At 41.7% G+C, this 27500-nt stretch overlaps 1 protein-coding gene across 1 annotated transcript in view; it reads left to right on the top strand.

The window, feature by feature from the left end:
* The first annotated feature begins 3717 nt into the window (after positions 1 to 3717).
* The window catches only part of sip1 (septin interacting protein 1), a 42412-nt gene continuing 18629 nt past the window's right edge, over positions 3718 to 27500 (top strand). Inside the window, exons 1-2 of the mRNA XM_068362954.1 lie at positions 3718 to 3912; positions 15077 to 15230. Of these exons, the coding sequence (XP_068219055.1) occupies positions 15090 to 15230 (141 nt within the window). The 5' untranslated portion in view covers positions 3718 to 3912; positions 15077 to 15089. The remainder of the gene's footprint in view (positions 3913 to 15076; positions 15231 to 27500) is intronic.

Genomic DNA, 27500 nt, shown 5'->3' with positions numbered 1-27500 from the left:
TACGGTAAATACATACTTAATAAATGTAGTCATGTTTTTCTTTATCATTGGTGTAGAATCAGTAGACGATGCCTCGAAATTGCCATTCATTCACGACTCTTTTATACGTAATTTCGTCCTGTATGATTCTATATAATAACTTTATTTGTTCATCATCACGCTGGCCAATGCAGATTGGTGATGGTGGCAGACTTAAGTCGGATGGCTAATAGCAAACCCACCTAGTATGGGTGTCCCTGACTAGTGCAGCTTTGCTGATCATGGCGATACACAAACCCTTTCACCACGTTAAGATATCCCCACTCAGAAAGGGGTCTATGATCAACCTACCCTTAGATAATTAAGGTTGAACCGAACTTCCTTCGCAATTACCTGCAATCAACCAGCCTGTTGACTGTTCCTTCACAATTACCTGCAATCAACCAGCCTGGTGACCGTTCCTTCGCAATACCTGCAATCAACCAGCCTGTTGACCGTTCCTTCACAATTACCTGCAATCAACCAGCCTGTTGACCGTTCCTTCGCAATTACCTGCAATCAACCAGCCTGTTGACCGTTCCTTCGCAATTACCTGCAATCAACCAGCCTGTTGACCGTTCCTTCGCAATTACCTGCAATCAACCAGCCTGTTGACCGTTCCTTCGCAATTACCTGCAATCAACCAGCCTGTTGACCGTTCCTTCGCAATTACCTGCAATCAACCAGCCTGTTGACCGTTCCTTCGCAATTACCTGCAATCAACCAGCCTGTTGACCGTTCCTTCACAATTACCTGCAATCAACCAGCCTGTTGACCGTTCCTTCGCAATTACCTGCAATCAACCAGACTGTTGACCGTTCCTAACTATATAAAAAAAAACTAGAATAAACTTGTTCCTAATAGGCTGACATGAGTCTTTTTATAGTTTATATATGACATATCTGTTTTTGACGTTGTTAATAGTTTATATTTGACATATCTGTTTTGACGTTGTTACTGTTTTTAGAGTGATTTATTGTTAATTCATTCTCATCATTTATTTATTTCCTTATTTCCTTTCCTCACTGGGCTATTTTTCCCTATTGGAACCCTTGGGCTTATAGCATCTTGCTTTTCCAACTAGGGTTGTAGCTTGGCTAGTAATAATAATAATAAGAATAATAGATTTATAAACGAAAGCTTTATTAGAAACTGTCGCTTATCCCCGATTGTATTGTTCAGTTCCTATTTATTTCCTTATTTCCTTTCCTCACTGGGCTATTTTTCCCTATTGGAGCCCTTGGGCTTATAGCATCTTGCTTTTCCAACTAGGGTTGTAGCTTGGCTAGTAATAATAATAATAATGATAATAATGATAATAATAATAATAATAATAATAATGATAATAATAATAATAATAATAATGATAATGATAATAATAATAATAATAATAGATTTATAAACGAAAGCTTTATTAGAAACTGTCGCTTACCCCCGATTGTATTGTTCCGTTCCTATTTATGACAGAAAAATGTCATTTTCTTTTCCTCTTTTACCGGTTGCTGAACGGACAAATAAGTAAGAAATGTCAGACCAGGAAAGGGAAGAATAATGAGAGCCAGTTTATGATGATTGAAAGTACTAAAATCAGATCAATAAGATTCATTTGATGACAAAGATGCTGTAGGCCTACAATAAAGAGAGGATAACACGAAGAAAAAAAAATTAAAGATTCATTTGATGACAAAGATGCTGTAGGCCTACAATAAAGAGAGAATAACACGAAGAAAAAAAAATTAAAGATTCATTTGATGACAAAGATGCTGTAGGCCTACAATAAAGAGAGGATAACACGAAGAAAAAAAAATTAAAGAAGAAAATATTCTTGAAAGAAGGGGGAAATTCGACTGTTATCTTAACCCTTAATAGGTAATCTTCTTATATTGTAATAGTTTATATAGGAGATATCTATTTTGATGTTATTGTTCTTAAAATATTTAATTTTTTCTTGTTTCCTTTCCTCACTTGGCTATTTTCCCTGTTGGAGCCCCTGGGCTTATATCATCCTGCTTTTCCAACTAGGGTTGTAGCTTAGCAAATAATAATAATAATAATAATAATAATAATAATAATAATAATAATAATAATAATAATAATAATGTAACAAGTAACCTGTGGTACTTAAGACCCCATATAGTTAAATATATGTCAACATTATGCAAAAAATTTTCATTGACTTTCTATTAAAGAATTAAATTTTTTTGAATAACCATACATGTATTTTAAGATGAAAAAATACAAATTTTTCTGAACTCATTATAATTTAAAATCATTTAAAATATAATTGTCCTGAAGTAATTACATTACCGCATGGTGGCCGATGTAGTAACGTCCCTGAATGGTGAACGCCAGACTAGGTTTCGAGTCCCGCTCAAACCCGTTAGTTCCTTTGGTCGCTGCAACTTCCCCATCCTTGTGAGCTAAGGGGCTTGGGCACTGTTCATGGTCCTGCTTGATAGGGCAATGTCACTGTCCCTTGCCCTGTCATTCATGAGTGGCCTTTAAACTTTTAAACTGAGCAGCATAAAGGGAGAAAATTTTGGCATTCAAGACGAGGAAAAGCTGTGGTCTCATTGACGATGGCAAACCAGGCCGACAAATTTAGTTTTCCTATCAGTTTCACCCATATACCCATCAAAAAGAGAGATGACTCTGTTAGCAACAGAAAATGAAGAAAGACAATAAATGTGATATCAAAATTGAAGAAGTAAGAAAGTATGAAAAGCAAGAACTCAAAAAAGAACTAAAAAGTAAAGTGGCAAATGAAATTAAAAGAAAAATAGAGGAAAAGAATGCAGAGATGACCAAACTGAGATTTGTGAATAGTAATGGCAGAAGAGACTACATAGAACTTAACACTAATGAGGCAGTTATGAATACAGGGTCAAATATGCTAGAATTAAAAGAAAATTATAGAAACAGGAATGATAAGGATAGACTTTGTGTGTTGTGTAGGGAGACAGAGGATACTACTGAGTGTATTTTTAACTGTAATGAGTTAAGAAAATTTAGAAATAATAACATAGAAATACGGAATTTAGAAACCCGAACTAAAGAGGTTGCTGGTATATTGGAAAGGTCCTAGAAGTTAGAAATAAAAGTATGCAAGCTGTGCTGTCTGTGTAGGAGGTAACTATGATAATGAATTTTCTGAAGATTGCAGAGCTTTGCACCTACTACTCCTCTTCTGGTAGTCTGCCCACAATCATAGTGATATGGAAAGAGCAACGAGGACAACACATTTTGACGGGCTGCCAACGCAAGAGCCCGTGTCCAGCAAAAAGGGCTGGGCAATCTAACAAGCAAGACAACACATTTACGTCAATTGTAGTATTCAGAGCAAACACATTGGGTTTGAACATAAAAAAAACAGACACCAAGATGGAAATATAAACTGTGTATTCTGTGATGTAGAAGAAACTGCTAACCACTTCATGTTATATAATATATTGTCCACAGTTTAGTGATATAAGACTAAAAGCAATTGAGCTTCAACAACCATACGAAGAAGGCAGTGCAAAAACAGTAGGGAAATTCCATTTTTGTGAAGAAAATATTGAAAATAAGAAAAGTATACTACAATAAATGTGGATGAAAGGAGAAAAACTAGTGAAAAAAGGAACACACAAAACTAAAAGACACAGAGGCGCCGATGTAAAGGCGAAGCCTCAACGTGAATTTGATGTTATCAGAGAGCAACGATGAACTTGAACGCTGAAGGACAAAATCAAAGGCCAGATACTTCGTTTTAGAAGCTATTGTTTCAAGTTTGTGTGAAACTCTCTTGATCTACGATGGCCTGTAAAGAGTTATAATTACATCGGCAGTACATAACACTGCAGGAGGGAAAATATTCGTATCACGAGATTGAAATTTGGACCAGGAAAGGCTAAGGTGAGTTGCTTTGTTTATGTTCATTTTACGACAGGCAGCAATATTTATTATTATTATTATTATTATTATTATTATTATTATTATTATTATTATAATTAGGAACCTTTTTATATCAGCTACCAGTTCTTCCCGTGTGGATTAATAGTGGACATCAACTAACCTAAACTTTCCCCCTTGCCCTAACCTACAAGCCGTGTCCTTACCTACTTACCTAACGGAGAGGGGGGATGGGTTAATCCCCCCCCCCCTGCGACTCCCCTAACACTGCTGTATTCTAAATTAGCCGTAATCATACATACAGGTGGCCGGTATCATACATACACCCCTATTATTATTATTAAGTAAATATATGCTGCTTTAATTGGTAATAGTTTACACCACGCTCTCCATTTACTCCAAAATAATGCAATCCTGCAGTTTTCATCTTCTTGCACAGTAATTAGGTGGTTATTTAAATTCTGGGAAAGTAATAATTAGCAAGATATGTTGAGGAAGGGGGAAGGGGTTATAAAAAGAAAATAGCTCGGTTTCCTCACCAAACGACTTGGAACTGACATGTCAACAAAGTCAACAAAACAGGATTCGTAATGCCAGCGTACATAAACAGAAGTTTGTGATGCCAGCGTACATAAACAGAAGTTTGTGATGCCAGCATACATTTGATATACTGTATATTCAAAACATACTTAATAAAAAATTGAGTGATTACTCAAAAGTGTCACTATTTGTAAATTGCATATGTTATGGACACTTTTGAGTAATTAATCCATTTTTAACTAAGCATACTTTGAATATACAGTATATCAAATGTACGCTGGCATCACGGACTTCTGTTTATGTACGCTGGCATCACGAATCCTGTTTGGTTGACTGTGTTGACATGTCAGTTCCGAGTCTTTTAGTGAGGAAACCAAGTTATTTTCTTTTTATAACCCCTTCCCCCTTCCTCAACATATCTTGCTAAATATTGCTTTCCCAGAATTTAAATAACCACCTAATTACTGTGCAAGAAGATGAAAACTGCAGGATTGCATTATTTTGGAGTAAATGGAGAGCGTGGTGCTGTAAACTATTACCCTTTAATTTATAGCCAAAAACATGAACCATATATTTTTCCTACTCGCTATCTTGTGTATTATGTGATTCTGACCGTGATTATTGGGCAGACCACCCGTTCATGAGTTTTTGGATCCCCTTATGTAAAGACAATTATGGGGGACCCCAGTTCGAAACCGGGGTTTTTTTGGCTGGGGTAATGTCATAAATGAGGGATTTGCAGTAATAATAATGGTCAGAAATACAAAATAAGCACAAGATAACCAGTTGGAAAAATATATGGTTCATGTAAGTGGCTGAAAACAGGCCAAAATATGATTATATAACACTTAACAAACCCACCTAACCTAACCTAGTAGTTCCCAGGTCACAACCCCTAGCCGGGGAGCAACCCCTAGGCGATAACCCCTTTCCGAGGTCACAACCCCTAGGCGGGACCCCCCTTCCCAGATCACAACCACTAGCCACAACCCCCTTCCCAGGTCACAACCACTAGCTACAACCCCCTTCTTAGGACACAAACTAAAAGTAAATCACAAATAAATCCTTACATTATGCTAAAGTAAATCACAAGTAAATCCTTACATTATTGAAAAGTAAATCACAAATAATTCCTTTCCTTATGATTGACACTGACTTTATTTATTTATTTATTTTTTTGTCTTGGCAATCTTTACAGAAGCTTTGCTATAGAAAATATGCTGGTCTTTTAAGTCGGAATCAGACCTTTGAGGCATTATTTCGCTGTTATTTTTCAATTTCACATGAGTAACAATAGCTTTACACTGAACAGAGAGCATTTCCAACATAATCAATTGCCGACATAGAGGAAATTACACTAAATTTCAAAATAGATTGATGTACTTCCCTTAAGTTTCCTCTTGGAGACGTCTTTACAAGATGATGATTAAGTGAAACTGAACGGAAGGTGGAAAAAAAAATGGCTGTTGTAGAACATCAGGGAACTTATGAAGAAGTACTTGTAAGCTGTTGATTGGTTTAAAAAACCACCTGACAGATACGTTATTGTAAATGCACAGAAACAAAGCATGCGTATTAAGTCCCCTTCAGTCTCTCAGATGTAAACAATGGAGTTTTAAACATTTGACTTACCCGGTAGTTATATATATAGCTTTAGTCCCTGACGTCCAAGCAGAATTTCAAAACTCGCGGCAATCGCAGATTAAGTAGCCAGGTGTACCACCGGTGCGCCTTCTAGCGAGGTACCTGGAACCATTCCAGTGATTCCTCAGGTCTTCCCTGCCTCCATCGCCGGCGACATCGTTGGATATTCACTCGTTGTTAACCTGAATTTTTGCAGTTATCTTTGGTGATGTACTACTAATTGGTTATTGGCTTTCGCTTGTTTGGATTTGCTTTCGAATTTTCTTGAACCTTTATTGATTTTTTATTATTTTGACCCTTGCTCGTTTTGATCTCTCTTCTTGAATATTCAAAATGTCTGACCCTTCTTCTGCTTATAGAAAGTGTGTGAAAGGTTGTAAGACCCGGCTTCCTAAAGCCTCTATTGATCCCCACTCCATTTGTGTAAAATGTAGGGGTAAAGTATGTGAGTTGGGGGATCGGTGTGACGAATGTATTTTGTTGTCTGAGAGTGAGTGGCTGGAATTTGACCGCTAAACTCGTAAACTTCAGAGAGATAGAATTAGACGAAGTTCTTCTCGTTCTCGTTTGAGATGAAGGTTACTTGCAGGGGAGCGTAGACCCTCATAGGTAAGAATATAGCTCCTAGGTTAGGTTAGGTGGGAATTTTAAGTTACACAGTGTTCTTTTGTTTTTCTCCATTTTGAAATGTATTTCAGTCCTAGCTTTTGAAATTTTATACCCATTCTGTTCCAATTACATAGGGGCTGGTTGGCAGACGCAGGTCGGTTCAAACATAGAAAAAGGGAAGCTCCGCCCTGGTTCACTAAATCAGAGAGACATGTCCAAACCTAAAATACCTATGTTACTGTATCCTTACTGGGGGCTAGTGCCTAACTGTACTTCCCCCATTTCCTTTACCATAGTCAAAATCATCTAACTATGTAGTAAGACGATCTGACTGGTTTTACGTCACGACTATCTCTTGAAGATGATTGTTTTGTCATCTTTTCACAACTTTAGTCAATTTGTATGTCCTTTCCACTTCACGAATTTTAGCAATGGTTTTTTGACCAAGATGAAATAAAAGTTTTTGGTAATTACCCCCAAAACCTATTCGAGGAAATATGTAAGAAAATTATATTTGTTCCCATACTAACAAACATTCCGTTATTTGTGTGGATATTCCTTAAGCGGCAGCTGGAGGTAGCTATTAGACTTTAATTGCGAGGTAGCAACCCTGCCTAACCTCTTAGCGGGTAGGCTGGGGAGTACCAAGGCGGTCTCAAGTACAGGCCTGGTCAGTGGGGGAAGAAGTCGGCACGAGTAGGTCGATTGATATGGAGACGAGACAACTGGCCATCCTTAACCCTTCTTTCTATCACACACCACTCACTATATATACACTTTGTTTCTCGTTACAGTTTACAGCTGATAATCCTCATGGAAAAATTGAGATCATACACACCAAAAGGGAGACGACTTTGAATAATCCGGCTAAGAAAAATTAGACAGAAAAAAGTAATGAAATTAGAATAAGACTTTCCCGAGGCAGTAGCCTTATTCCAAGACCCACTGTTTCCAAACTACGCTTGTATACCGAAAAAAAAAAAAAAATTATTCTAACAATTTAATTAAAAAAATAAAACGACATAAATAAACATTTCCGGCAATTTAAAATTATTTAATATCTTTTGCACAATCACCCACAATCGCATGATCTTGCTGTAGCCTACATTTTCTTTACTTGAAGTATTTGACGGATTTATTTTTACTCTTTTACTATTAATGTTTGCAATGGTCTTAGCTGTGAGGTTCTTCCTAATTGTCTTATCAAAGAAGGATGTGTAAGATTCAATATCACTAGATTTGAAGTGTAGCTGTGTCACCTGAAAAGTGTTTAGATGCAATATTAAAGTGCATAACACATTTTCATAAAAATGAGAGAGAGAGAGAGAGAGAGAGAGAGAGAGAGAGAGAGAGAGAGAGAGAGAGAGAGAGAGAGAGAGAGAGAGAGCAACCGAAGAATGAGGAAGCAAGAATTGAAAGAGAAGAAATCAAAGAGATAATAAAGTAGTAAGTAGCAAGGGAAAAAAAGTGTGAATACCCAAGTAATTTTGTAAACAGTTAGGTAATCTTTAAATTAAATCCTTATAGAAGAGGCTGATATTCTGTGACCAATACCACATGAACAATGTAATGCAATTATAATTATTACAACAATAGATATAGTACTTCCCCTACTATTTTAGTTAGGAACATATTCAGCTCTCCTAATAATGTGCAATCACTTGGTTTTTTCTTCATCAGCATTTGGAAAGGAAAACACATACTTTCAGTCCATTTCGGTAACTCTCTCTGCAGTTTTGTACACACCACATATTAGGCTCTAGCCTGGATTCCAAAACAGTAAAATTTTCTGGAATAACAGCAGAAAAATGTAAAGCAAAAGAGCGCAACCCCTTCACTTAAAGCCTATAGTAGCAGTGTGATAGCACTACTCGGGATGCATGGAACCTTTCTTACCCCCCATCGACCTGGCCTTTTTTCGAGACGGCCTTGAGAGTACCCAGCAGCCTCTATATATAATCTCACAGTGGTGAAAGACGCCACTTTTTTTTTTTGGCTTAGTAGAGATCGGACGTGTCAGCTCTCCTGTCTGACATTGGACTTTTTGATTTTTGCTTTCTCTTTATAGGTGGGCGTGTTCTTCTTCTGCGATCGCCTTCACCATGTGAACGTGTCCAAGGCGAGAGGTTGCTGCATGCGGGACCTTCATGTTGTCGTTAGAGACTGACCCGCACTCTGTGTCCTACATGCCGAGGGCATTGTTGCGAGCAGGGTTCGCCCTGCGCAGAATGTAGGGAGTGGTATGCCTCCCAGTGGGAGAAGTTTGGTCGGCGAAGGAAGAAGACGACTGAGCACGATCGTTCTCCCTCAGGCGCGAGTTCTTCTTTTCACACCCCCAAATCTCTCTCAAAAGCTTCTCGCGTGCTGTCATGAGGGACATGCGATTAGGACTGCAGATCGCTTATCTCCTTGGCAACCCCAGGGTACAGGGGGTTTTTGCTTCCCCTGAGCAACTTCTCCTCCAGCCGCTGGCGAGCCTTTCTCCCTTTCAGATCTGTTTCAGGTATGGTTATCCTTAGGGATTTCGTGATCCCCTATGAAGGAGGAGCTGCTGCGCTTCTTCAGCGTGGTGCCACGAGGGATCCCTCTCTGGAGCCATTGACATCTCACGCTCTGGAGCTGTCCGAGGTTCATCTGTTGCCTTCCCCTTGCCCTTCCATGCGTGTACGAGGTGATCGTTCGCCTCACCTACGAACCCTCTCTCCATCCTGGGACCTCGTTGTTCATTAACCCTCAACCTATTCCATAGGAACCCTCAGGTTGCAGGTGACGATCTTCTGGGGATCAGCGCGCCTTCCACCAGCAGCGCTAAGGGACGAGTATCGACATCACCTCGCCCTTCTATAACTTCTTCCCCTGATCGCTGTTCTCAACGATTGGAAGATCGTAATGATCGTAGGTCATCACGATCAGAGCGTTCTTTACCTAGAAGACGCTCACGCTCTAGAGCTTCGCGCTCACGAGACCGTAGGTCTTAAACCTCTCTTTGGAGGTGTTCCTTTTCTCAAGGACTAGTCTTGCGATTGCGTTCTTTACAATTGCGAGCAAGGTTTAGACCTAGGTCCAGACACTCGCGTTCTAGATTGTCATGATCACGAGCACGGTACTCGTGCTTGCGAGGGTATCGTTCACGAGAACGACGTTCGTGCTCGCGAAGCCAACGCTCATGTTCACGAGATAGGCACTCACGGCTTTCACGCTACAGTATTCTCGAATGAGACCTAGACGCTCACGTTCACGAACATCATGATCACGAACCGCGCGTCTGTGATCAAGTTGTAGACGTTCCTCATCTAGAGGTAGAGGTAGGCGTACGCGCAGTCTATTAGTGTATAGCCCCTCAACAAGACCTTCCAAACGACCTCGGACCGAGCCTGATGATGAGCTTGATTACTCCTCAGACAGACGTCCAGCTAAACCCTCGGCGCCTTTCACAGCATGGAGAGTTTTAGCGAAGTGCTCGCCTACGCGACGCTTGGAGACGTGTTCTGCTGTGATGCATTCTCCATCTAGAGTAGTCTCTACTCAGTGGCCTCCTCTGCCAACTTTGTCAGATGTAGGTGCTCCTCTGGGGCAGCAGGAAGGCGCTTGACCTTCCTTTTCCTCTGTGGCTCCTAGTGCTCCTGTTATGAATTGCGTCCGTTGACGTGTGAAGTTCGCGATTTTGCGCTTGAATCACGCCTTTCGCTAGCAAATCGGCAAATTTCATGAGCAAGTGTGGATCCAACACCTTCCTCTCGCCCTTCTGTCTTTTCCACCTCGAGCGGAAGACCGACACTCTTCCCAGAAGGGTTCAAGGAGCCTCCTAATAGATTCGCAAATGTGCCTATTAGTCTGGACCTTCCTCCGCCTCCGCAGGAACGTGTTCCTCTGCCTCAGAGGTTACAGTATCTCTGCTTCAGAGGTTACAGTATCTCCTCTGCCGACTGGTAATCCTTCTGGTGTTTCACCCAAAGGACACACTTTTAGGGACCTCCCGGGGTATGTAGGGATTCAGAGCTTCCTCCACGGGCATTGACCTTCATGTCCAATATCCTGAAGGCTCTGAAATTGGCACTCCACTGCCACAACCCCCGACTTCCAGTCAGGGCTACCCCTGGAATCCTTCTGAAACCCTCATCGAGCTCGTCATTTGGGAGTCAAGACCCCAGAAGGAGTATCGACGGCAGACAAAGCTCGCAGATCACCTCCACCCCGGTTGCGTGCTGTAGGCCAGGCCACTTCTGACTCTTACATGGCGAACTTGCCTTTCATGACAGTGAAAGTCAAGGTAGTAGTCATTACTAAGAAGTAGAAGAGACGGATGAGAGGCGTAACTCCACCTCACGCCGACATCATTCACCCTAGGACGAGTAGGGACATGGGCTCACCCAGGGAGATTGCGATCCATCCCTTCAACACTCAAGACATTGAGGTAATGCCTCCGGATCAGCATCCAGTTTCAGTTCCTCTTCCAGAGGAGGAGCCTCCAGCTTCGTCTAAGTCTTCGAAGAGCTCGCAGGTTCCCCCTCCTAAGCCCATGGAGGAACGTCCTGTGTGTAGGGAGCCAAAGGACACGAAGACAAAACCGAAGAACGCCGCGGCACTGGAAGCTAGGGAGGCTGAGGCACAGACGTGGTCCCCATTGGCGGGCCCATCCTCGATTTCAGGCTCTGGAAGTGGACGACCCTTTAGACTCGGAGGATGAGAATCTTCCAAAGACGGCCAGTCCGAACAATCATTCCAAACAGGAGAGACGTGAATTGGAACATACCTTTTGGCAGGTCCTTGCCATCAACAGGCTTCCAGGTCCAGTGCCAAGGGGCTTTGCCCTGGACCAAAGGTCTGACAGCTGCCAAAACAAAAGCTATCTATCAGATAGCTGTAACTAACACTTCCTTGAGGGCAGGTTCCTCCTCTCGGTCTCTTCCACTTCCTTTTGTGTTACAAAGGAAGTATTACGAGATCGAAGGGGAACCACATTCCACCATGACCCTCGACCCTTTGGTAGAGTCCCTAATGAAAGGCGTTCCCACACAAACCCTCTCCTCTCTGAAGGCCTCATTATCGGCAGTTTAGCTCCTAAACATAGAGAGAGATGTGAAGTACACCATGCAGGCTGCTTCGTGGCTGGATCTATGGTTGGGATCCTTAGGCTTCATGGTTTGCTCCCACGATCTGTCAAAGGAGTCGGTCAGGAAGACGGAGTCCTTCCTGTTGTCAGGTACCCGGACTCTTGAGTTTCTGTCGCACCACGTTGTCAACCTGTGGGCGAATGCTATACTCGAGAGAATGGATGCTGTCATAGGTCGGTTCCACAAGCAGGTGCCGAAAGTGGATGTCTCTCGGTTGAGGAATTCCACACTCGGGGGGATTCTCTCTTTGTTGCGAAGGAGATAGAGAGCGGCTGAGTGATAGAGGAAATCGTCCAACGATTCTCTCCTCCATAGGGCCATGACATCTCGGTCTTATAGTAGACCTTCTCAGTCTTCCTGGCCTCAGCAAGCACCCTCCTCTACTCGCCAGTCGCCGTTAACGTCTCCTTCAGCTCCTTCGGAGAGCGGTTCCCCTTCCCCTTCCCCTACCCAGAGTAGGGAACGAGGTAAGTCCGTTGCGGGGAAACAGCCCATTGCTGTTCCCCATGAGTCTGATTTTAATAAATCAAATTGCATTGTGCCTGTAGACGAGGTTCTGGTGCCTGCAGGACTCGTCTCGAGTGAGGATCCGGTGTGGGGGAGGTCAGGAACACCAGCTCCTTCCCCTCCATCGTGGCAGTGTTTTTCAGGTACAGCGGCTCTCTGGCAAGATGCTTTCCAACAACGTTGGGACAACATCAACGTTTACGCCTTTCCACCGTTCTGTCTGATGAGGAGGGTACTCAACAAGACCAGAACATCGGTCAATCTTGCAATGACCCTCATAGCTCCGCTATGGCATCACGCAGAATGGTTCCTGGACTTCTGCAACTCCTAACGGAGCCACCAAGAGAACTCCCTCCACGAAACAATCTACTCAAACAACCACATGCCATCATCTTCCACAGAGCCGTAGGTTCACAACGGCTTTACGCCAGGAGACTATCCAACATCTCCTCTCTTGAGAGAGGATTTTCGCAACAAGTTCCGATCAGGATGTCTGGACACCTGCGAAAGTCTTCAGCAGTAGTCTACCAGGCAAAGTAGAAAGTCTTCTGTGGTTGATGTCGTGGAAGGGATATCTCTCCACTCAATGCCACTATTCCAACAATAGCGGAGTTCCTCGTGTATGTGCGTGAAGAAATGCGCCTTTCAGTCTCGGCAGTGAAAGGCTATGGCTCAGCCTTAAGTCTCGCCTTCAGGCTGAAAGGAATGGACATTTCCTCATCGCTAGAACTTTCTCTACTCATACGTAGTTATGAACTTACCTGCCCTCGGTCGGAAGTGAGACCTCCCCCATGGAACGTGGTTCGAATTCTCAGGTCTCTTAAGAGACCTCCCTATGAACCATTACGCCAGGCATCAGATCGCCACCTAACCTGGAAGACGGTGTTTCTGCTAGCTTTGGTCTTGACCAAGCGAGTCAGGGAACTTCATGGTCTCTCGTGTGACATTGCCCATTCAAGGGGGTGGGGGGAGTTAACGTTCAGCTTCATCCCTGAGTTTGTTGCTGAGACTCAGAATCCAGAAGTAGCGGATCCTCGATTTGATTCCTTCCGGATTTCTAGTCTCCGTACTGTAACAGATGCCCCAGACCATCTCTTACTATGCTCAGTGAGGAGCTTGAGGCTGTACCTCAAAAGAACAGCTGCAGCCCGTCCTCGTATGCCAGCATTATTCGTCAGCACAGGAAGGACTAAGAGGAGAGTCACCAAGAACACCATCTCTGCATGGATTAGGAGGGTCATTGACCTGGCACTGAATCCAGACCCTCCCCCTTCACGTCGCACCAGAGCACATGATGTCAGGGGCATAGCTACGTCCCTGACCTTCAAAAGAAATTTTTCAGTGACGCAGGTTCTTCAAGCTGGGGTGTGGAAACGTCAAACAACGTTCACATCCCACTACCTGCAAGACGTGACCCACAGGAGACTCGATACGTTCTCTATCGGTCCTGTGGTGGCTGCACAACAGCTGGTTTAAAACCTCAAGCTCCATATTGGACAAGTAGCAGAAGGTTGAGGGCATTGTTACCCGGTTTTAGTCTGCATGAATGAAAAGGTTTGATTGGCCCTTATTCATTTCTTCATCATCCCCTCTCGTGGGGAAAGCAGCATCTTGGGTTCTCTGCATAGCTGACCTCAAAGCACCGCAGGTAAACCATGCTCCCTTGTGTTCCTAGTATTAAGATTAATACTGTTACGTCCTCATACCCTGATGAGGTGGTATTGGGAAACTCCTAGTCTACAAGTTTCCATCTAAAGAACTTCAGAACAACTTTCTAGGACGAGTCACACTTCTTCATACCTCACACACAGCTTGCGTAGGCCGCATATCTTGAGTAGCAAGGTTTTAGCGAGGTGCAGGGACTCCTTATTTCTTGGGTGCTTACACACTCAAATTAGGAGTCCCCGGGCAAAGCCAAAAGCCAGAATGGCTGGGATGTCCACCCTTCCTAATGGGTGAGTCACCCCTATTAAATAGCGTGGTTTGTATTCCAGTTACGGAACAAATGACAAATTCATAGATAATTTGTATTTTTCGTAACTGTACATACCTTAGCTATTTAACCAAACTTGCCCGCCAGCCCTATCCCCCTTGAAGTCCTACCTCCAAGCAAAGTGAGCTCAAGCACAGGTGTGTGAGAGGGGGGTTGCAGCAAGCTACCCTCCCCTACCCCCGCTAACCAGCGGTGTGGGTTGTGAACCCTCGTTAAAAATTAATGGCTCGTCATTTCAGCTTCGCTGAAAGTAATACCCCAATGGAATTGCTAAGGTTTGTATAGTTAGGAAAAATATAAATTATCTACAAATTTGTCATTTTTGTGGTGAACTTTATTTCTAAAATTATAGTTTTTTCCTTCTTATAAAGTGTTTAATGAGCCAATAAATGTATTGATTGCTTATTTTATTCAGAATCGCAAAAAATCTGTGAATATGCCAACCCACAATCATACGATTTTTTACTGAATCAGATTTCTTTCTTAGTAATTTTTTAAACATTTAAGCATTTTAATGTAAGGATTTATAGGAAAGTGGTATTTTCAATATTAAACTTACCCGATAATCATGTAGCCGATTAAATCATGATTATCGGGTAAGTATATTCAAAAATTTATTTTACTAATAAAAATAACATTTTTCAATATTAAACTTACCCGATAATCATGATTTAATCGGCTACATGATTATCGGGTAAGTATATTCAAAAATTTATTTTACTAATAAAAATAACATTTTATCATTATTTTTTTTTTTCAGTTCTGTATCAAAGATGTCGGACAACGAAGTTGAAAAATTTGAAATATCGGACTATGACCTTGAAAATGAATTCAATACCAGACGTCCAGGAAGGAGACTAACAAAGGAACAGCAGATTTATGGAGTTTGGGCACAAGAGGAGGGTGATGGAGAGGTAGAATCTTTTCAGATTATCTCTTATTCCATGTATTATACAAACCTGTTATTTGACTCACAAAATTATCCACCATCCACTTAAAAGCACTTTTCATAAAAAGAAGATAATGTTTATTCCTACATGAATACAAACCATCATCTTTTTTAGAAGTATGGCTTTAGTGAAGATGTAACAGCCATTGAAACTTAACGAGGTACTGTAGTTCTAATGACTAACAGGTGTCTGGGAAACCCCGCTAACCCATTTTAATTCTTTCTTGTTTCATAACTGGAATACAAACCTATGCTATTTATTAGGGGTATTACTTTCAGCGAAGCTGAAAAGATGAGCATTAAAATTTTAGCAAGGATTAACTACCCATTCCACTAGATAGCGGGGGTAGGGGGGTTAGCTTGCTACTGCTCCCGCTCACACACCTGTGATTTAGCTCACTTTGCTTTTGACTCGGATGATGAACGGTCGTTGCCGTTCTTCATCCTCACCAAGTTGTTTTGGACAGCCATTAATTGCTTTTTGTTTGTGCTTTCTCTTTATTAGTGTGTGTGTGTGTGTGTGTTGACGTCTGCTGATCATACGTATCTGCCCTGGACTTGAAGGCCAGCCCTGCGGTGCCTTCATGCCGGCCATGGACACCGATCGTCACACCCTTTGTCCTGTCTGTAGAGGTCAACGGTGTGATAGGGAAAGCAAGTGTAGTGAGTGTTGGGAGTGGTCTGCCTCCCAGTGGGAAAGGTTTGGGTATCGGCGGAAGAAGAAGTCAAAGCGGGATATTTCTCCTTCAAAGATTTCTTTGAAAGGAAGAATACCAAAAGGCTTCTTCTTCCACTTCGCAACCTTCCTTCAAAGCTCATAATCGATCGTTCTCTTCCGAGAGACTGTCGAGTAGTAGCGTAGACCCTTTAATTGTTGGTCATCCCCGGTCCTCGAGAGATGGTGTTGCTTCCCTTAGTGAAGCAGTCCTATCCCCCCCCCCGGGGTGAGGCCTTATGTCTTTCTCCTTTTGTATAGGCGTGGTCTTCTTTGGGGCTTCTGAGTCCGCTCTCCAAGGACTCATGGCTGCAGCTGATCATCCGTGGTGCTAGTGTGCAGCCTTCGTAAACTTAGGAGGTGGATCCTCTTCAGACTCTTCAGCTGTTGCTGCCGACTGTGCTTCCCCCGTTCCTGATCATCCTTCGAGGGGGAAGCAAAGTCTTTCGTCTGTCTCTCCTGCGAGTGTTTCTCCTCGGAGGAGGAGTTCACTCACAGAGACTCCTCTGCGGAGTGAATCCTCGATCTCGCAGAGCTCGCCCTCCACATCGCCTTAGAGTTCACCCTTCGCCATCAGTTAAAAGGCACCTTTTCGGCTCTTCAGCCTCGTCTTCGCAGCCTTCCCCCCGCAGAGGTGCCTCCTCTTCCGTCGTCTTCTGGCCCTCGACCTTCACCCATTCCTTGACCACCTCCTGACGACACTGCGATCCCCCACGGTGGATGTTTGCCCTTCCAAAGGGCACATCCCGGTTCCTGACTTGCCTTCACCATTCCTGTCTCGTGATGTTTCAAAACATCACTTGCCCTCGAGAACGCGCCTTCCTTCACAGTGTTCCAGACCTTCGGCTGGGCGCCAGCGATCATCAGTGCACCAGCGCTCACCAATATCTCGTCAGCACTCTCCAGCACGCCAACGCTTTCCAGCGCATCAGCGCTCTTCAATACCCTGGCGCTCTCCAGTACGTTCTCGCTGTTCGAAACTCCAGCATTTGCCAGCTCGCCAGCTTATCTATGATTGCCAGCACACCTGCGCTCGCCAGCACGACAGCGCTCTCCTGCGCTTCTGCACTCTCCTACTCATCAGCGCTCTCCAGCTCCCCCACGATGGATGTTCGCCCTCCCAAGGGGGACATCCCGGTTCCTGACCTGCCTTCACCATTTCTGTCTCATGATGTTTCAAAACATCACTTGCCCTAGAGAACGCGCCTTCCTTCACAGCATTCCAGACCTTCAGGTGGACGCCAGCGCTCACCAACATCTTGTCAGCACTCTCCAGCATGCCAACGCTTTCCGGCGCATCAACACGCTCCAGCGCTTTAGCACTCTCCAATGCCCCAGCGATCTCCTGATCACCGGCGCTCTCCAGCACGTTCTCGCTGTTCGAAACACCAGCATTTGCCACCTCGCCAGCTTATCTATGATCGCCAGGAAGATAGAAATATAGAATGGTACATCAAGCTTCGTCAGACGAAACCCTCGGGTTATTGCCGCAATTGAGGATGCCTGCTGACCACTTGCGGCCGCTGCTTGCCACCATTGTGCCCCCAGGACACAAGTCTTCTTAGGCATAGTCCTTCCAATGATTTCTGCAAATAACAAGGCTTTCCGACCACATGTGTCCACCGCATCCCACCATGATTCAGAAACGAGACTTGGGGAAACATAATCCTTTGGGGTTATGATCTCGGACTTCTCCTCTCTATAGGTTAAAGAACACATTGGAACTCTCTCAGGAGTTCGGTGTCCTATCTCTGGTGATTTCCTCTTCAGTGTGTTATGCCTTCATAGAACAATGGTCTCGTAAGACATAACACTTTGGGTTTATTCTTTTAATCTCCAATTTTCTAGGGGGTGGAATCAGCTCATGCTTACTTTTATGGACAATAGCAAACATAAATTCGAGAGATCTCATCGCTTCATAAGCTATTTAGCATGCTAATGAACATTTTTAATGTTCACAATGCTATAGCTACTCCATGAAGTTGATCTAGTCAGGGGCACAGAGGAAGCACACTAGCTTCTTCAAAGGTTGACCTTGGTCTTCCTCTTAGAGACTGAAGGTAATGGGCACCGACAAGAGTCTCTAGGGTCCTTACAGTGTTCTGTCTCCTCGCACACATTATCACCCTGTCACTGCTTGCTCAGGCTCCCTTGGGACTTGTGCAAGAGCGTCTTCAATCCAGTTCACCTTGAGTACTCCGTCGGAAAGGCTAACTACGGCCAACTCAGAGCTGGGCTTCGATCTTGCTTGTCAGTGTGTTGATGATGATGCTTTCCCTCAACTTGAGTTATCTCAGCCGGCAGAGGAAGTCCAAAGTCTGAAGCATCGTTCTTTTTTCTCAAGGGGAAGCACATTTCTGGCCCGTGAGTTGGGTGTTCTCCGGAGTGGTCTTCTCCGTGCAGGGTGTCGAGAAGGCTTGGTTTCATCCATGCCTTTCTCAACCTCTTCGTAGTGTGGTTTGTCAGGATGGGACGATGAAGTAGAGCAGAGACTGGAGGCAGCTGAGATACCTCTTTGGCGAGTTCGGAGTACTCATCTCTCTTCAACTATGACTTGTCAAACTAACATGACTCTTTCAACCAGCATGATTCGTCCAGTCCTTGTAGTGAATCCTAATGCTGGATCACACAGAACCACTCGCCAAACTCCCATGAAAATACTGACGAGTGACACTCACGTAGCTCCGGCTTGTAAACAGGTAACCCAAGTTGAACAAAGAGCTCTAACCTACAAGGGCTAACGCGAACAAGAGTTGTTGGCGAACGCCATCGTGTAACCGAGTTGACTCCACAGGCAAAATAATCTGCAGTTTGGCAAGATAGGCATACATATCACATACCCATCCACCTGTTGAGGTGTGAAGGCGAGCTTCTCGACAATCTACACGAATCCGAGCATTCGCACTGACATCCAAACTCAGGCTTTACGTCGTCAACGCATGAGTACGTTATTATATCACAAGGTCATGAGAGAGACCTCATGTTCCCCAGTAAAGGAGAACATGTCCGATAATTGGGTCTCCAGGCTTTTACACTTGACTCCTTTTTTTTTTTTTTTTTTTTTTTTTTTTTTTTTTTTTTTTTTTTTTTTTTTTTTTTTTTGAAAAGGCTCCTGGAGGCTGGATACCAGTATTCGACCTCTCCTCCCTGAACAAGTTTGTTCAACAAACTTCGTTGAGGAAGGAGGCGGTAGGCACAGTCAGACAAGCAGTCAGACTCGAGGACTTCATGACAACACTGGATTGGGGATGCTCACCGCCAGATTCCAGTTCATCCGTCTTCAAGGAAGTACAGTATTTAGGAATCATCCTAGATGATTGGCATTACCAGTTTAAGGTGCTGTATTTTGACATGGTCGCACCTCCTGTTTTTTCACAGAGTTTCTCCCTAATGTCAACCAGGACTCACAGGAAAAGCATTCGTCTGTTAAGATACTGGGCTGACTGGATAATACTAGCAGACTCAGGGACATCGTTTCTCCAAGACCGAGTCAGCTTCTCAAGTTTTTGCCGCGATCTAAGGTTATGGTTGAATCTTGAGAAGACATCTATAGAGCCACACCAAACTGGTATATCTAGGAATGCTGCGAGATATTAGACAAGGAATTTTTTCCTTCCGGGAGCAGAATAGAAAGATTGAAGAAGGCGCTAAGCCCCTTGTTTCTACTAGACTCGCTACCAGCACATCGGTTACTCCGTCTGATATGGCCACCTGTCTGTCCTCCTTGGAGCGCTGGATGACTAATGGGTGAGCATCAGATTCCAACTTCCTTAGGGGGGTTAAAGCTTCCCTCTCCCCCCTGGAGTCAATGCTCTTCACAGACACAACAAAAGAAGGGGGGAGGGTCCCACAAGTGGCATCACATGGCCTCCGGACTCTGGTCTGAATCCTAACAGCATTGCCACATAAACCTCCAGGAATGAGAGTAATATTTTGGCCCTGCAGCAGTTTCAACAGGTCTTTTCAGGACATTTCATGGGGTTGATGAGTGACGACACCACAGTAGGGCCTTATATACAAGCAATCAAGGAGGTACTTCTTCACAACATCTATGCCAACTATCTGGGGAAATGCTAAGGTGGACAAAGATAACCTGGCATCCTTTTAGCCCTGCACATCTTGGACAAGGGGAGATGTTCTTGTGGACAATCTGTGTAAAGTGACTAAGATAGTTGGCTCTGAGTGGTCTTCAGATCATCATATACCCAACAGAGTCCCAACTTGTGGGTTTCACCAACAATAGACCTGTCCGCCATGTCTATGATGAACAAGCTTCCGATGTATCGCTCATCAGTACCTTTTCCTCAAGCACTTGGCTAGAGGCTTTCCAACAACTGTTATAGAGGTCTACACATTTCCCCCCCCCCCTTTTGTCGGCTTAGCAGACAACCACATAGGAAGTTTTCCTTAAGCCATAGAATTCTCTACGACTTCATACTGGGAAGTTATCCAGCATCTCCTCTCAGAGAGAGGCTTTGCGCAAAAGATGTCCGGTTACCCCTAGGAATCATCACCCTACGTCTGCCAGGCAAAGCGAGCAGTCTTCTGTGGTGGGGATAGTAGAAGGGTATCGATCCTATGGATGCCACTACTTCACTGACAGCGGAGTTCCTTTGACACCTCAGGGAGGAGACTTATTTCATTCTCAACAGTCAAAGGCTCAGCCATGAGCCTCTCCTTTAAACAGAAATGGTTTTTCCTCTTCGTTGGAACTATCTGTCCTCATACAGTCTCAAACGTACCTGTCCTCAGCTGGAAGTTAGACCACCTCAATGGAACATAGTGTACCGTGATCCAGGAAAGGAGCTTCCTAGGTGCTGCTGTTTCGGACATCAGATCTTCACTGGGTGCTGAAGACGACCCTCCTGCTCACCCTGGCCTCGGCCAGGAGAATTAATGGACGGCACTCCCTTTCCTATGACGTCGACATCTCCCATTTTAACGGTTGGGGACAGGTAATGCTCAACTCCGTTCCTGAGTGTGTCGCAAGACCCAGAATCCGGTAGCAATGGATCTCAGATTTGAGCCCTCCCGGATTGAGTGTCTTTGTGATATAACCAATGACCCAGAGCAACTGTTTCTGTGCCCAGTGTGGGTACTGAGGTTTACCTCTAACAACTGGAAAGGAGGTTTGTCAGAACCGGGAAGATTGAGAGGAGCTACAAAAAATACGATCTTGGCTTGGATTTTCAAGGTCGTAGAGCACACCTTGAATCCTGACTCTCCTCCACAAGCGCCGAAACCAAAAGCCCACAGTGTGAACCATTTCGCTACGAGGGTGTGGATTCGCTACTGGAGCTCTATACGAGATTTGTACATTTCCATGTTTATTTGTTTCACTGCTGATTACAGAAAATTTTTTTTTCCAAAGTTTGCTTTATTCTCCAATGTATTTCACTCAAAACAAATGAAATGTTTTTCCGTTCATTGGTAAGTGATTATAGAAAATTTGAAAAAAAAAAAGTTTTATGTAATTATCTCTAAATAATGGTAAAGCACTGATATTGTGTAAAAAAAACTTTATATTCATTGAAGTGATTGTTATTCTGTTATAATTTCACAATAAATAGCCGTTAAAAGATATAAAACTACTCGTTAGTAATAATGCACTTTACGTTTTATAGAAATGTAATAGAAATATCCTTTTATTTCCTTTGACACAAGAAATATTCTATGATTTATAATTATAAGGTACGGTAAAGTACTGCAATCTATGTGTAAAAAAACGGTATACTTATTCAAGTGACTATGTTATTCCGTAATTATTCCACGATAAATAGCCATCGAAAGATATAAAACTACTTGACAGTAATAATGGAATTTACATTGTGTTTCCTTTGACACAAGAAGTATTCTATAATGTATAATTTATAAGGTATGAATATGATAAATAAATACTAATCAACAAAAATCTGCTGACAAAATATATATATATATATATATATATATATATATATATATATATATATATATATATATATATATATATATATATATATATATATATATATATATATATGTATATATGTATATATGTATGTATGTATGTATGTATATACAGTATATGTATATGTATATATATATATGTATATGTATGTGTATATATATATATATATATATATATATATATATGAGAGAGAGAGAGAGATATTTAGTTTTTTAGACAAGGTTTGTTCGTTCGCTTGTTATTCCACTTCGCGTGTGACTGTGACTATGAACTGGATCATTCCTGTTACGGGTATTTCACAAGCTTGGAGGTACTGTAGACTGCGCATTTAAGAACAGGACGAATAAAGCGTAGAAACGGTGTGGCGGGATGTAAACAAAACTAACCCCCCCCACGCCTTTGATCACTCTGACAGACAAATTGTCCCACAACACAAACTTTCCCCTTACTTTTACGTCAACTGGACTATTGCACAAAGGGAACAGTAAAACAAAACATAGCCTTAAAACTATATTGCTTACAAATCAAAAAACCAAAAAAAATCACATCACTTAACACTAAAACAGACAAAAATAACAGCAGACTATTTTAAATATATATATATATATATATATATATATATATATATATATATATATATATATATATATATATATATATATACAGTGAACCCTCGCTACTTCGTGGTTCGACCATCGCGGATTCACCACTTCGCGGATTTTTTCCATAACCTATATATATACAGTAATATATATATATGTGTATATATATATATATATATATATATATATATATATATATATATATATATATATATATATATGTATGCATGTATTTATGTATATATGTAGGTATGTATATGTGTATACATATAAATATATATATATATATATACACACACACACATATATATATATATATATACATACATATATATATATATATATATATATATATATATATATATATATATATATATATATATATCTAAAGTAGGAAGATGTGATGTAGTTCTAAGGGAAAAGTATGGGAAATATGTCTGGGTAATAAGCAAAGCTCTACCTCCAGTTTGTTTCTTCATTATGATCAGAGATAAATGTAAAGAAAACATTGGTTGCCATTTTTTATCGTGCTTTTTAGCATGTTTAGGAAATGCATGATATAAAATCACCTTTAATATTTGTGCCTGTTTTAGTTTAGGGTACTGTAGTACATGCATTAAGTGTTCTGTACATTAAAGGGTAGTTTGTTAACAGTACTACGTACAAGGGAAGGTTTTAAAAGTCTGAATATACATGTTGAATAAATAGGTAAATATGGTGTCACTACTTCGCGGATTTTCACCTATCGCGGCCGCGACTGGAACCTATCTACCGTGATAAACGATGGTTCACTGTATATATATATATATATATATATATATATATATATATACATATATATATATATATATAACGGATTTTGAGCGAAGCAAAAATCTATTTTTGGGTAAGATGGCCATGTCGTCCTGATGGAAGTTCCTTAAAGGCAGCTTCCTAGGGTATATTACAACTACGGCGATATTCCCAGAGAATTTACCTTAAGGTACCCAGAATTCTAACTCCTGGAGCGAGTATCCCTAAAAAAGACCTTAGGGATATCGTAAATATCAGTGGACGTATTCTTGACACGCCTCATAGCAATCTATACCCCGAATAGAGTTAACACTTCGTAGGGGTCAAATGGCAAGAAAACGAAAACGATAAGAAAGGGGGGAGCCGTTCGTAAGGCATCTCTCCTCCCCGTTTCGTAAGCGTGCCCTGCGCCGCTCGCGGCGCCATCTGTATTCCTTGTAGCGATACACGAGGTGCTACAGATACTGTATGTAGGGAGGGGTCCTACAACCCTTTTCTCTTTTTTTTTTTTTTGAAAAGGGACAGGGCGGGTCCATCAGGACGACATGGCCATCTTACCCAAAAATAGATTTTTCGCTTCGCTCAAAATCCGTTTTTTGGGCTCAAGCCATGTCGTCCTGATGGAAGTATACCAGAGCATTACTGTATCTGTGGATTCTCAATACGTGCCGTACTCCTCAGGAATGTTTCTTAGTCAACTCGACTGAAAGACCTAAGATGTTACCGTTATACATCTTTTCACTAATCATAAGCCATGAAAGCGCTTCCTGCCCCCTACAGGGAGGAGTCCTACTAGACTCTAGAAACGAACGAAGAGTACATATACCTATGTATGAATCACTCGCCAGCCAGTACAATATAGTGGTCTCACTCTATATGAAGTAAAGCATAGTCCTTACGGAACTACAGCATCCAAGGGAAAAATCCTGACCAGCACCCTGGTCGAAGTAGAAATAGACAAAAAGGTTATATCTGCGTAGGATTAAACTTGCTGCCGCCACCGTCCTCAGAGAGGGGTGGAGCCCTTTATGCTAAGGAAAGTATAAACCAGTGCAACAAGGCTTGCATTAAGGAATAGGCTATTATAGATATCCCCGATTAATATACATAGGCTAAATGCTCAATAATTAACATGAAATCAATATAGGTGAAGGAGACGCAAGGTTCCCGAGAACAAGTTTATTGAGTAACAATAAATAGACATGGTTACCACAAATATATACATATGATAGGTGGATGACCAACAATTTACACAAGTACCGAAGTGCATGGATGTATGGTTATCTGAAAGAAAACAATCAGGTCACTTGTCGCATACCAAGGTATCAAAGTTAACGTCCATGTTACTATCCACTGACATTAGCGTCAGCAACGCTCGGCACACCTGTCTGTACTTGTGCTACCATCACCATAACGCTGGAACAGTCACTGTGGGCTCCCAGAGCCTTCACTACTAGTTATACCAACGCATATAACTATACACTCACCCAAGAATCAAAGTCCCAAATAATTCCACTGTTCCTCGCAGAGTTAAACAGCAGGGTTAACGACGCAACCAACTGCTACCACAGACCTCTTTAGCTGCTCCACTTGCTTAGCATAGTGGCGAAAGAATACCCTGGAAGACTTCCAGCCAGTGTATGAACGAAGGTGTTCAAAATCCATAAAGTTAAAGAAGTTTAAGGATGAAGCAACTTTCCTCGGATCATGACCTGCGGGTGAACTGTCAGGATCCGCTCTGCGAATAAAATATGTAATTTTCGCCCTAAGCTGATTTAAAGATAAATTCGAGCCCGATGTTTCTCCTCTGAATAGTTGGCCCCCATGGAAGTCTGAAGTTCTACGAAGATAGACCTTTAGGCATTCTACGGGACATAGAGATGCATCTTCTTTCAGAGGGCAGATTCTCCAGGGACCCCACCTGTTGGTGGGCAACTCGTTCTTAGCGAGAAACGTAGGGTCCGGAAACAGGTTCAGTTCTCCCCCATCCAGGAACTGTTGCATATGCAGATGATGCTACTCTCTTTGCATCAATTCCATCCCCTGAATGTAGATCTAGGGTTGGTGAATCCCTTAATAGAGATTTAGCTAGAATTAGTGCATGGTGCAAATTATGGGGTATGAAGTTGAATCCTAACAAAACTCAAAGTATGATTGTAAGTAGGTCAAGGACGGTGGCTCCTCAACATCCGGATCTCAGTATTGATAATGTTTCTTTAAATATGTATGACTCTTTCAAAATTTTAGGTGTGATTCTCGACAGTAAATTTACTTTTGAGAAACATATAAGGTCTCTGTCTTCTTCAATTGCACAAAAAATAGGCTTATTGAGAAAGTCTTTCAAGATTTTCGGTGATCAATCTATTCTGAAGAAGTGTTTTAATTCTTTCATTCTACCTTGTTTTGAGTATTGTTCTCCTGTTTGGTCTTCAGCTGCTGATTCTCATCTTAATTTGTTGGACAGAAACTTACGGTCTATTAAATTTCTTATTCCTGATCTAGATATTAATCTCTGGCACCGTCGTTCAATTAGTTCATTATGCATGTTGCATAAGATTTTTCATAACTCTGGCCATCCTTTACATTCAGATCTCCCTGGACAATTCTATCCTGTTCGTAATACTAGGCAGGCAGTTAATTCTAATAGCCAGGCCTTCTCCATCACGAGACTCAATACTACGCAGTACTCTAGAAGTTTTATTCCAGCTGTTACCAAGTTGTGGAATGATCTTCCTAATCAGGTGGTTGAATCAGTAGAACTTCAAAAGTTCAAAGTTGGAGCAAATGCTTTTTTGTTGACCAGGCGGACATGAGTCTTTTTATAGTTTATTTATGACATATTTGTTTTTGATGCTGTTAATAGTTTATTTATGACATGTCTGTTTTGACGTTGTTACTGTTTTTAGAATGATTTATTGTTAATTTGTTCTCTTCATTTATTTATTTCCTTATTTCCTTTCCTCACTGGGCTATTTTTCCCTGTTGGAGCCCCTGGGCTTATAGCATCTTGCTTTTCCAACTAGGGTTGTAGCTTGGATAGTAATAATAATAATAATAATATATATACATACAGTACAGTCCCGAATTATGCGTGTTCGAATTATGTGATTCCCTATTTATGCGGTCGCTATTTTTAAAAAAAAAATTTATCGGGAAGCTGTTTAGAGTCTGGGAGTCAAGTACTACAAAATATATCACATCTATTGTCTTTTTAAGTATACTGGTAGCCCTTAATACGGTGCTTGATGATAAATGTTACAAAACGATATTTACCTTACATCTTATCAACATAATTTCATAATAAATAGCCTATTTAAGGAAAAATTCCAATCAACAATGAAATTAACTTAACTATGTAAGTCCAGCTGACAAAATGTAAACAAAATTGTGGTTACATTCTCGGTAAGCTTTATCTTTCTCTAACCTTTCAAAAATTTTAATGGTCGTGTTAATGATGGTATATTAAAGCATTATTTTTGTTTAGTACAGTATATATAAAAACTATTTTTCCCTTCGGTGATTCAAGGTTTTCACACGTAGGCTGGCTTCGTTTATCGGTAGTAATTACTGTAGCCTAAACTTCGGTAACGAGTAGGCAATATTTTGTCATTTTAAACAGTATAGATTTGCTTAACAAAGATTTGTTTTGTATAGTACACAGTAACCCCTTTCTCTCTCTGAGAGAGAGAGAGAGAGAGAGAGAGAGATTGATTTGATGCCAGAAACCTCAAATCTCTCTCTCTCTCTCTCTCTAGGCAACCTTTCGCTACCTCTCATTTCTTACCTCTCTCTCTCTAACAAATTAAATATTTGTTGCTTCACAAAGTTTGTTATATTGAAAATCAGTCATGATTCAATTTTCCTTATTTCTCCAATCTCGCACCGTCTGTCACATTGAACATTATAGCGGTAACTTAATTGTTCGATGACTTTAAAAACTGACCTAGTACTTTCTTCTTTTATTTTTTTTCAGATGGTTTCATAATTGAGGTGGGTACAAGTTGACTTATAACTAAAGTGAGGAAAACTATTTTGGATATGGAATGGACAATTATCTTTCGTATCAGTTTAGAATTATCGTAAATTACCATTCTGTTATTAGCGGCACTTTGTTATTGTTGATTAAACGCAAAAAAAAAAAAAAAAGTTTTCCTGCTTTGCTACGTATGTATGTACGAA

This window comes from Palaemon carinicauda, chromosome 39 (genome assembly GCF_036898095.1).
Source record: "Palaemon carinicauda isolate YSFRI2023 chromosome 39, ASM3689809v2, whole genome shotgun sequence".
Classification (NCBI taxonomy): domain Eukaryota; kingdom Metazoa; phylum Arthropoda; class Malacostraca; order Decapoda; family Palaemonidae; genus Palaemon; species Palaemon carinicauda.
The sequence above is the reverse complement of the archived record's forward strand: the minus strand, read 5'-3'. Positions and strand labels throughout refer to the sequence as shown.